Genomic DNA, 12,793 nt, shown 5'->3' with positions numbered 1-12,793 from the left:
ATTTATACAAAAATGCTACGAATACAAACCATTTTGCATAGGAGTGAGCAAAATAACCATGAAATCGTGAATCCAGTCCAAACCAATCCAAACCGAATAGTTTGGTTTGGTTTTTTAATGATGTGATTAGGTCTCGGTTTAAAAAAAATAGAAACTGTGTTAAATGGTTTGGTTTATGGATTTACGTTAATGGTTTTGGTTCCAAACCGATCCGAACCGTGTGATATATATACATATATATATATATATATAATTTGTTTAGATATACTTAATAAACTTAAATTCTTTATCTAATACTCTATTTCACCACCATATTCTTTTCTTTCACTTCCAATATTAATTTTCTAAACTTCCTATTCCTACAATTTTATTACGCTAAATATACATGGTTTGGGCTTAGTAAAGTAATTTCCTACTCTTTTTTCTCGGTAACTTATTTTCTAATATATTCTATTCTTATTTAGTTGATTGATGTTAGTTAGTTTTGATGATTTTAATATATTAATTTAAATATAACTTTTAGTTTAAGTTATTTATGCAATTTTAAGTACTTAAAATAGTTTGTAGTAATGATATCTCAATTTTAAGTGAACCATGGTTTCAAACCGAAACCAAACCGCCTTTGAATGGTTTGGATTGGTTTGGTTTTATGAATTTTATGGGTTGGTTTGGTTCTCTAAATTCATAATCCGTAAGTAGTGGTTTGGTTATTGGATTACTATAAAACCAGACCAATCCGATCCATGCTCACCCCTAATTTTGCATTCTCTTTCACAAAGTGATGGTGGGACCATCCTGTAAAGTTCATTTTTTGGCAAATCCCATGACAAAATCTCTTTTGATTTGTATCCCATTAATAATGTTGTAACTTATTGTTTTAGAGCATTTGTTTTAGGAAAGGCTATCAGTTGAATTTTTGTAATTGATAGAGAGAGGCTGTCAAATGGAAGTAACATGGAAGGAATCCTTTTTGTAAGAAGATTTCGTGCAGGAATTGAAGAAATCTCGGAAGTGGAATTGCAGAAATCATGGGTGGCAATATGGAAGTGATTGGTTGTCATTGTGCTCGAGCAACTCAAGATAGGTTATATTCAGTGCTTGTGCAACGTTCTTTTTTCTTCAGCAGTTTATTTATATGTGGCTTTGCTGGCTGTTCACTTTCCCCGGAGATATCAGAGCTATTGACCTTTGTCTCTAGCTAAATACCGAGTAATGTCTAAATGGTGACTGGTTTTACCTCTTGAAATTACACATGATTCGGTGATCATGAACCTTTCTACATAAACTCCAAGTGTCCTTTTTCAACCATTGTTCCTACTATTTGAAACATTCTTCCGGTGGATTCTGAAAGTATATCGGAGGACTTGTGGATTCAAGGCGTGCGGCAATCTACTGCTTGGTGCGGTGTACGTGGATTTGACAAATCGATCTTTGGTCAGTCGGTGAGGATTCGCGATTGTTTAATTAAGATCGTTTGTAACTGCACAATGATTACTTTTAGTAGTTCGATTTCCTCCCGTGGTTTTTACTCTTTTTAAGGGGTTTTTCACGTATATTATTGTGTTCATCTGTTATTGTTTTTCGTTCCTTTATTACGTTGCTTTTGAGTATTTGATAGCGAAAAAGGAATTTCACATCCAAATAATGTTATGGGTCCCACCAACCCTTGTGAGAGAGGATCTAAGAAATGATGTAAATTTGAATATCATTGCTCTTATTTATATGGTGTAATTCTTAAGTTTTTTTTTTCAATTATTATTCTTATTTGTCCATCTATTCCTCTCTGCTCATTACCCAATCACTCAGAATTCAAACCAAACAAAGTCTAACGTTTGGAATTTGTGAAAAGAAATGGAAAAGAAAGAAAAAATGGTTAAGGGTACGAAAGTGAGGAAAAAGTAGAGGAAAGTTGTTCTCAAAACTTACTAGTTATTTTTCCTCCCAATTTCTTTGTCAACCAAACAAGGGGAGGGAAGCTTTTTTAGCTTGTTTGTAGGCCCTTTCCAAGTCCATTTTGGACCTTGTTCCTTCGAGGGACTCAAATACTCTAGACACGGTATTCAATAAACTTTTTTTATCTATCTATTTATCTCCACTTATTACTCTAAAAATCGCCCCTAAAACCCCAAAACGAACAAGGCCGATGATCCAAACTATTAATGCTTCAGAACTCATCAATAATATTAATCACGTCAAAAATCACGTTGATTAAATACCAGTTGATATAATTTTGGAATGCATTTGTCTTGAGATAAGTGCGTTAAATGGTTCCGATTTAGTTGTAATCTTGTTATATTCTCAACAAAAAAAAAAAAAGTACTTCAAAATTATATTAAACGATATCTAATCAACTTGAATTTCGATGTGATTAATGTTCTCGACAAACTTCAAAATTACGAACAATTTAGATCATCAAAATATACCCAAGAAACTAGCCAACTAGAGAAAACGGTCTATTCAATTTTCATGGACCGAATCCTAAATCAAACAAGGTCTGAATTCCTTTTTAAGAGGTCTTCCCCGGTTTCTCTACTTTAACTTTGTTGTGAAATGGGTGGATGGGATGATGTCATAACCAACTCCTTCTCAAAGAAGAAAACTGTGGACCAACTCCTTAGCAACCAAGAATTCCGCTATACGGTTCGCCGCGTTTGGGTCTCGGAAAGTTGCATGTAGGCCCTTCGTGTTTATTTGTTTAAAAAAAAAAACCTAGGAACACATCCTCTCTCACGAGTGATGGGTCGCACCAACCCTTGTGAGAGAGGATGTAAGAACCGATGTAAACTTGGAAGTGTCCGTAGCATTACTCTTATTTATATGGTGTAATCCCTAAGACTGCGTTCGGTTTTAGAGACCCAATCCTTTCTCTTTGCGCACAATCTTCCATAAGTTTCTTTCCAATTGTTACTCTTATTTTTCTATATATCCATCTCTCTATTCATTATTCAGAAAACATCACTCAAAACCCAAACTAATCAAAGTCAAGGATTCGTTTGGAAATTGTGGAAAGAAACGGAAAAGAAAGAAAGCTGGGCAAGGACGAAGGTGTGAGGAAAAAGTAGCAGAAAGTATTGTTTTCAAAACTTACTTTTCTTTTTTCAGAAAGCCAAAAAAAAAATCATTAATCTCTAAAAATATTATAAAGATTAATAGGAACAGAGAATGATGACATCAAATCACTAACTCTATACCAAAGCAATCTACAACACTAAGAGTAATTATATACCCATTCGAGATCCAATCCCCAAGTTTAACAAGAAATCAAACACAGGAAACACATTGTGACAAAGACCACACCCGTCGGCCTAAAAACTAGATAATTAAATAAAAGACCAAACACTTAACCTACTCTCATCCAGCTCAAAACTTACTTTTCTTATTTTCCTCCCAGTTTCTTTCTCAACCAAACTGGGGGGGGGGGGGGGGGGGGGGGATGTTTTTTATTTATTTATTTATTTTCCTTTCCTTCTTTTTCATATGTTCCAACTTCTAACATAATCTAAAATTTCATTTATGAATAGGGGCCTCAATTCTCATTCAAAAATCTAGAGAAGTACCATTGTAGTGAGTGAAAATGAAATTGTGAGAAATACTTTTACAAAAATATTGTTAGTCTTGAAGACTAACCCCTCTCCCTCAAAGTTCTTGAAGTAACTATCTTTTCATGAATTAAGGGCCTCGGTTCTCATTCAGATTTCCAGAGAAGTGTCATTGTAATGAGTGAAAGTGAAATTGTGATAAATATTTCAATAATATGTTAGTTTTCAAAAGTTCCTTAACTATTGTTTAGGCAGGAGAAACAGGACTCTTTTAAGAGGTCTTTTCACATTTTCTTTACTTTTACTTTACTGATTCATTCATGCTCTTACTTTTTCTTTCTACACAGAGAAAGTGACTGCTTTTATATACAGGGGAAATAAATTTTGGAAAGGTCAAATTTAAAAAAAAAAAAAATTACAGTGTCATGCAATTTGTGTTTTTGCCTCTTTTTTCGCGTTTTCTCTGGTGATTTTTTGTGTTGAGGAAATGACCACACTTTTTTGGCCTTAGAGTGAAGGCATGAATTTCCAACCAAAAAAAAGGGCATGGATACATCTATATCAAAATATATTGAAGAGGCCATGGTTTCAAATAATCACCTATATATCAAATGCTTATCAAAATGCAGAATACAATCGGTCTAGTGAATGGAGCCAACAATTAAGAGAACAAAATCGGGTGTGACAACAAAGACAAAGAACGTATTATATTGCCTTCAGCTGGAAGATATCTCTCTTTGTCATAGGCTATTATAAGGCTCAGTTGGATGCGAGATGAGTTTTGAGAGTATTATATATGAAGGGGATAAGATAGTAGGGGGTATTATTTATGGAGGGGGATAAAAAGTAATTGGTTTGGATGAGGTATTAAGGGGGATAAAATAGTTTGGTTTGGGTGAGGGGTGGGATAATATTGTTTTGTATTATTTATGCGGAGGGGGGATAAAATCGAGAGGGGGATGAGTTCATTCGGTTGGGAATTGCCCAGCCAAAGCAAGCCAAACCTATCCCATCAATATAACCATTTTTTAGCAAAAAAATGAAATAAATTGACTGGTGCTAGCCAGGTTTGACCTATGAATTTTTTTACTGTATTTCAAGCCGTGTAAGTTTTTTGGCGCCCTTTTTTTTTCATTTGTATTAATACCTTAGTTCACACTATGTTGGCTGATTCTTTGGTATCATCAAAATCCTATTGTGGTTATTTGATGCAATTGAAAATAGTTTCCAATATTCCGGAGTATAAATAGTAGTGGAGTTCATGAAAATCCTATTTGTGGTTATAGCCTTTTTTTTGTTGTCATGGTTGATCATATGCCTTTGGCCCTATTTTGCCCCTCTATTATAACCTACTGTAATATTTTGTTACAAACCTCTCTTTTTTGTGTGTAATACAAGTTTGATTATTATAGAATAAGTTTATTCTTTTTTCTTGATCTATGGATCGAGTAGGCTTACGTCCTACAACACAATCAGTCTTTGAAATCATTCTCACCCAAGAGCTCTAGCACAACATCTTATCGATTTAACAGGAAAAAAGCTCTCTCTATCCAAAAGTTTTAGGGCCCCGATAATCCTCACCTTATCATTAGCAACAACCAACAGCCTTCTTATTGATAGCTGGTAACTTTGTAATCCTAATATGTAATTGGGCATGGATTATAAGCCTTAATTTATTCAATTCAGGTGTCTATTTTTAAGGCTATAACATCACGGCTCTTTCGATGAATGTGGCAAATAATCATTGAGCAACCTGCTTCGCAGCTGCTGATTCAATAGTATTTTAGACTCCTGCTATGTCAAGAGAATTATCCTATGGCATTGAATTTTATCCGAGGCTTATTGTTGTTAACTATCGTGATGCTTCAACTATGTTTAGTGTTCTGCTTGGATTAACTACGTCTGGCTACTTGACTGTGTACAGATGAGCAACGCCTATTTTTCAACGACCAACCCTTAGTTCAGTGACTAGCTCAATAATCTAAGTTAGTTAGCATACTGTGATTTTTGAAAATACTAAGAACATGCATAGCACTGTAGTGATGCTTAGCTAGGGTCTTGCTATTAAATCTTTTATTGCCCAACTTCAATCTTTGTGCATGCAATCCCACTAGTTCTAGAACTAGAAGAGTTCTGATTTTGGTTTGGTTTGGTTTTTGGTTTTTCAAGTGTGATCGATTTTAAAGACCATAATATCTGTGATGGGATTGTTGGGTCGTAATTATGGGTAGTTAGTAAATGTTTTTTTTGAATGGCGGTAGTTAGTTAAAGTTGATGGAAGATTGTATGAATAAATGCCTTTAGGCATGGACACCCCAACGGTGTTTGTATCACCGCAGAAGGACACCCTAACGGTAACCATATTTCAGAGGAAACTTTGGATTACTACAGCCCGATGAATCTGTCACTGTGAACGCCTCCTCCACTATTATTCCAGAGACTTCTAATGATTCCAATACTTCTTTCTTCCCTTCGTGCCTTCTCTCCTTTTTATTCGAACATGAGAACCATACCTGCGACATATTTCTTATGAGGAGAAAAGAGGGGAGATATATGTGAGCTAGATGACATCCTACTGAAAATTCTCGTGAGAAAAGAAGGGAGATATATGTGTTTGTATTTTTTTCTAACATTAATACAATCTGATGCTGTGTGTTGAGTGAATTCTGCTTGACGATTTCCTAGTCCTAAAATAATGGGTTGCCCCAAGCGTAGGGCGGAGACCGACGTAGCACAATATCCGGTAAGTCCGGAATCGAATCGAATCCACAGAGACAGTAATGTGTGCTGACTAAAAATTCGGGTTGTTATAATTTAAATGGGCTCTTAGGTAGCCACCCTTTGTCGTTTTGATTGAGAGATTAACTAAAACCTAGAAATTGATTGTACTTTTCAGAAAATTAAAAGGAAGGTATGGTCGTAGGATTCATAGCACTCGCAACCAGTACGGATTAACCTGCTCCATTCAGTATTCTTAAAACGTTCGATTTTAGTGAGGAAAAGATACCCCGAAAGATGCGAATCCTAATGGTCGCCGTTTACCCATGCGCAGCGGAGAATGAGTTTTGGACCCCCATTCTCCCGTTCACATGGGCTCCGACAATGCCCGGATTCGTCTACAGGAAGTATTTTACCAATCTAAAATTATCTTTTTCATTATTTGAAAATAGGAGCAGTGCCCGAACTGGCCACGGTGTGCTAATCACCCCGCGACCCTACCCATACTACTATTCACTCATCATTAAGCAATAAACAAAAGAAATCCTAAATTGAAACATGTTTCTAATACTGCGAGATGAAAAACAAACAAGAAATATAAACTAATCAAATACGAGCGAATAACTTTTATTAAAAATAAAAATTAAAACGAGTTACCAAAATGTGAGTAATTGAACAAAACTTAGAAACTAAACAATATTGATGGCAGTCGGCATCCCTTTCTTCGTTTCTGCGTCTGAAACTGTTCCACGGCAGCAGCAGCAGCCTTTCTTTCCTTTTTTTCCCCGGGATCCTCTGTAGCAACTAGGGTAAATTCTTTATATAGGGATTGAAACCTGTAATCACACAAAGGCCCTTGGGCTTTGTCTAATATTAAATTAACCATCCAAACTTTCAAAGCATTTCACACTTCAACCCAAAACTTTCTTAAAAATCTTCTTTTTATCCAAAGTCTCGGACAACGGACTCGAACAACCTATAAATATAAAAACACATAATAAAAACCAGTTAACAAATATAAAAGACTAATAAATGTATATTGGAGGGCCAAAATATGTATATTTTGACACTTATCAAATTCCAATCTCTATTTCCCATCAACATCTTGATCTGTATATCGAGGTCAGGGAGTTAATCAATAAATTGATCATTATCTGACTTTTGAGCCAGAGATTTCTGAACATCTATTTTGCTTTGAATATACGAACACGAGTACTATTCGTAATTAGCCTGCTCCTTTTCCAGATGAGATTGATGGAACGCGAGACATTGTGCCTTTTCTGGAGGTGGGCTCTCTCATCTTTGCTCTTAGTTAAAAGGATTTTCAGAAAACTTGTAGATCATATGTTTCATGATGCGGTGCTTGACTATGTTTTTTGTGTTCCTTTTATGGTGGCAAGTCTTATTAAGAACCATTATTAGTTCGGATACAAAGTTTCCTTCGCTGTTTGTTGAATATTTAGACCTTGGTTAATTAGTCGGTTCCAACTTCCAAGGTGACTACTGCTAGCAGAGACCGTTGTAAAAGAGAAAAATGTTGTTTCCATGTGATTGGAAAAGCAAGGTTGCATGTGAAATTCGCCCCAGCAAATTAAACTTATTATCAATTTTGGAGAGTTGCAGAGAAACTAATTTTGAATCTGCACAAGTCTGGATGGAAATAAGAATCAGAGGAATTGCATTCTCCATTAATTTATTTACGTGTGGTTGATTGGTTGCCAATTATTTTAAATACTTGGTTACTTGATTAGTTATCGGCCTTATTATCCAAACAAAAAGAAAAAGAAGGATCAGTTATCGGCCTTCTTGTTGCCTTGGGTTCAAAGATTAGCTCCAAAAAATAATCTAACACAGAGACGTGCCCTTTGTGTGTTGGAGGGAACCATCCTTAGACTTTTTTTTTTTTTTACTACTTTAAAAGAGTGGAGGAGTAGTTGACCAGGCATAATGGCCTTCCCCTGGGTGTGACAATAAGGACTACAGCCACACAAAAGCCACAAAAGAGCTAGTGAAACATAGCCAGCCTTCGCAGAAGTCCAAAGTTTGAGAGGTTTAATTAGCATGACTACAATTTTGGACCAGCGATGGGCTGATGGCTTTCTTGGTTAGCATGTCTGGTATCCACAACGTGGTCACCAGATATGATCATCAAAGTATTACTAGTAGTCTTTAAAAATTTATTTTATGACATCTCAATTTTACTGCAGGGACTTTCCTAGATTGCTTGGGTGCATAAGACTTCGGCATGTCGATTAGTTGAAGTCTGAGACCAGAGGTTTATGGACATCCTTTAATTCTGAGTCCCCTACTATTTTCTATCCTTTTTATTCATGTTTGTTTATGGTAAACTATGGTAAATGATAGTATGATGGTTGTCAGGGACGGATTCAGGAATGTATCCTAATGGGGACACCTGTTAATTATAATAACGAAAGCTTATTTTTTTAGTCAACCATAGTATGATCGTTCAAAATTATAGCATGCAATATTAATTACAAAAGTTTATAAAGTGTACTTTAAGTTAAATTAGGTAAAAATGAGCATAAAATCTCAGACAAAATTTTTAAAGTATGTTTTAAATGAACATTAACAAATTTAGAATGATCGAGTTAGTTTTGTTAATGTCTTTATTTTAAAATATTTCTCCGAGACGGTTAAAAACAAAGAAAATCAAGAAAGAATAGATCCAAATAGACAAACAGCTCGTAAAGTAACAAGTATAAATGCATCATATGATGAAATTAAGGCATAAAACTAATTCTATATGTGTATTTTCGGGGTATATACAAGTGTGTATGTTTATAAATTAGCATACTTTCGTAATTATGCTAATTTATACATAAATATTCTTAAAAAAATATTTTTATTTTGAGTGGAGGCACGCGTTCGAGTGGGGGCACGTGCCTCCGTGTGCCCCCATGTCCGTCCGTCCCTGATGGTTGCAGTTTAGTCGCATAATCTTTCAAAATGTCATGTGCTCTCGCTCTTAATCTTCGCACTACGCTAGCGCTCTTAGTCATCGCTCTCACGAATTACAGTGGTTTGGGATGTGTTTCTAAGATCCTCCTGCGCTCTCTCATGTGCACGGCATGGGCACACGAATTATGTTACTTTAGTTACGCTTATGTATTCGTTATTCCTTGATAATGGCATGAAATATTTAAAACTCTTGTAATGCTTTTATCCTCTTTATAACATGAGTCTGTGTTTGGTTTGTGTTTTGAAAAGTTTTTTGAAAAATAGTAAGGGTAATAAGTGGAAAGAGATAGAGAAAGAAATGTTGAAAGTAAGAGGAATCTAGGGAGAATTTTTTGAAAAATTCTTTTCAAATAGCAAAGAGAACAAGACAAATTGATCATCTCCGAGGAAAGCTATCTGTTATGGATTCAAAAAATGCTCTTGAAAATGATCACTTGTATCGAATGTATGCCCATTTCGACAAAACTTATTTGCTGTCTGCTAACCACACCTATGTCAGAACCAAGACCCTTTACTTTGGTTTCCCATTTCGACAAAAACTGATTTGTTGTCTGCTAACCACGCCTATGTCAGAACCCAGAACCTTTATTGGTAATGAAAGCTTTTACACTCGGGTGAATAAACACGAGTTTTAAGAATCCCAACTTGCCAAGCCAACTACTCGGGTTTTAAGAATCCATGTGCATGACCTTTCGTTTTCCACAGCATTTTTTGAAATTAAGCCCTATAAATGCATCCAACCATACACTTTCATGAACCATCTCTCTCTCACTATTACTTTATCTCGAAAAAAATAAAATGGGTTCAAAAAATAAGCATAGCAAGACAGGGTTGCAGCAGAAAGAAGGCAACGCAAAAGCCCCAATGGCTTTCGATGCACAGCCACTTGCATTAGTTGCTGAAGAAGAAACAACTGCTCTCGTTCCAGTCCACCCTCCGTTGATGTTTTCGTTGAACGAGCGGATCCGCCCTCTGCTCGACGCGGTCGATAAGCTCCGCCATCTAAAAGTGGCACAAGAAGGCATCCAGCTTCCGACCATTGTGGTGGTCGGTGACCAATCAGCTGGAAAATCGAGCGTTTTGGAATCGCTTGCCGGAATAAGTCTTCCCCGCGGCCAAGGGATTTGCACGAGAGTTCCCCTCATTATGAGGCTCCAACACCACCAACATGCTCAACCAGAGCTCCATTTGGAGTACCATGGCAAGACTGTCCCCACCGACGAAACCCACATTGCCGAAGCCATTGTTTCGGCTACTGATGAGATTGCAGGGAATGGGAAGGGGATATCAAACACCCCATTGACTTTGGTTGTGAAAAAGAGAGGTGTCCCGGATCTCACAATGGTGGATCTCCCCGGGATCACTAGAGTACCTGTTCATGGCCAACCCGACGATATTTATGAGCAGATATCTGGGATTATTATGGAGTACATAAAACCAGAAGAAAGCATAATATTGAATGTTTTATCTGCTACTGTTGATTTCCCTACTTGCGAATCAATAAGGATGTCTCAGCGGGTGGACAAAACCGGTGAGAGAACTCTAGCCGTGGTTACTAAGGCTGATAAAGCTCCAGAAGGATTGCTCGAAAAGGTCACGGTTGATGATGTGAACATTGGGCTTGGCTACGTTTGCGTGAGGAATCGGATTGGCGATGAGTCATATGTGGAAGCCCGTGTGGAAGAAGCTGGACTATTCCAAACTCATCCTTTGCTATCCAAGATTGATGAGTCTATGGTTGGTGTACCTGTTCTTGCACAGAAGCTGGTCCAAATACAAGCAACAATTATTTCAAGATGCTTACCGGATATCGTCCGGAAGATCAATGAGAAGCTTAACGCAAGCATTTCTGAGTTGAACAAAATGCCTCAGAATCTATCTTCGGTTGCTGAAGCAATGACGGCGTTTATGAGGATTATTGGGTTGTCCAAAGAGTCTCTGAAGAAAATTCTCCTTAGAGGCGAATTCGATGAGTACCCCGATGAGAAACACATGCACTGCACTGCTCGGTTGGTTGAAATGCTGAACCAGTATTCCGAGGAGCTTCAAAATAGTGCAGAAGATAAATCAACAGACAACTTTCTGCTGGAGGAGATTAGGGTGCTCAATGAAACCAAAGGAATTGGGCTACCTAATTTCCTTCCCCGCACTGCCTTCCTCATGATCCTGCAGAAAAAAGTTAAGGAGATATCCAAAACACCGGTGGATTTCATAGCCAAAGTGTGGGACTACGTCCTGCAAGTTGTTATATCTGTTTTCACGAATCATTGCGATAGTTACCCGCAACTCCAAGCCTCTACAATCAGAGCAGCCCGTAATCTCATAGAAAAGATGAAGCAAAAGTCTTTTGATCACGTGATGGAGATAGTGGAGATGGAGAAGCTTGCTGATTACACATGTAGCCCGGAATACACGTCGGAATGGGGTAAGCTTATGGCCCAACAGAATGTGTTCACGGAGGCCATGAATATTTACTCCAGGATCTCAAAGATATCGATCGAAGGTTTTGGGGAGATTGAAGTTGGCCATCTACGGGATTACCCGAGTGTTAGAGAGCAGGCGTTTGATATGAAAATGAGAATCACTGCATATTGGAAAGTTGTTCTGAAACGGCTTGTCGATTGCATGGCTCTGCACTTGCTGCTTAGTATTCAGAACTTGGTTAACCGTGACATGGAAATAGAAGTTGTCAATGAGTTTATGGGACCGCATGGTGGTGGCATTGAAAGGATTCTTGATGAATCCCCTGCTGTTGCGAAGAAGCGCGAGAGGCTGAACAAAAGCATCAAGTTGCTCAAGGACTCGAAGGATGTGGTGGCTGAGATTATGGATAGGATCACCGTCGAGGATTAAGCTGAATGTCTGTTTCTTTGCTTCAGATTCTTGTTTGGTTTTATGTTTTCGGTCAGTTTGTTTGTGTTTCGCAATTGAGTAGTCCCGTTTAAGTTGGCTGGTTTGGTTATTTTTGTTGGGTCCCTGCTTCCTAAGCTGGCTATTTTGTATTTTCTACTGGAAAACTATTTTCCAGAGAGAAATTGGTCAAGTGCTTTGGAAAATATATCTATAACAATATCTATTTTCTGAAGTTTCACTATACTTTAGTTTGATTGAGCTCCCCTTCGTAGAAAAAACTTGAGAAATTCATCGGTAAGGGGAACTTGGACAAACACCAAACTACTTTAGCAAATTTATCGACTTGATAGTTGCTGACGGGACTCAATTACAAGAGCTGGTCCAAAATATTTAGGTACAAAAACAGTGGCGAAGTTAGCATGCTAATGTACCTACAATATCTCATATTAACAGTTGAATTGAAGTGGTTACATAATTGCTTTGATATGATATTTAGTTTACCACTGTTTATTTGTAAAACTTAGAGAAGTCGCATATTGGTTATTAGAAAGACACATAAAAGCCGAAATGCTTTTTCATTGAAATACTTTTGTGGATGATATAATGATGAATGTAATTAAAGTGTACGTGGTGTTGCATATTTACAAGTAGAGCCTTACTTGTTTTTGTTTTTGTTCAAACGGATCGTACACATATGTTTTTCT

The 12,793-nt window shown here is 37.1% G+C and overlaps 1 protein-coding gene across 1 annotated transcript; it reads left to right on the top strand.

The window, feature by feature from the left end:
• The first annotated feature begins 10,002 nt into the window (after nucleotides 1-10,002).
• LOC131333488 (dynamin-related protein 4C-like) lies at nucleotides 10,003-12,321 on the top strand. The gene has a single exon (XM_058368034.1). The coding sequence runs from the start codon at nucleotides 10,035-10,037 to the stop codon at nucleotides 12,087-12,089; it is 2,055 nt and encodes a 684-aa protein (XP_058224017.1). The 5' UTR covers nucleotides 10,003-10,034; the 3' UTR covers nucleotides 12,090-12,321.
• Nucleotides 12,322-12,793: the final 472 nt, after the last annotated feature.

Source organism: Rhododendron vialii, chromosome 7a (assembly GCF_030253575.1).
Source record: "Rhododendron vialii isolate Sample 1 chromosome 7a, ASM3025357v1".
In the NCBI taxonomy this organism is placed as follows: Eukaryota; Viridiplantae; Streptophyta; class Magnoliopsida; order Ericales; family Ericaceae; genus Rhododendron; species Rhododendron vialii.
This window is presented reverse-complemented; position numbering and strand designations above follow the sequence as displayed.

What these genes read in the sequence shown, in the direction of transcription:
- LOC131333488 (XM_058368034.1), top strand. Translation starts at nt 10,035, where the DNA reads ATGGGTTCAAAAAATAAGCATAGCAAGACAGGGTTGCAGCAGAAAGAA.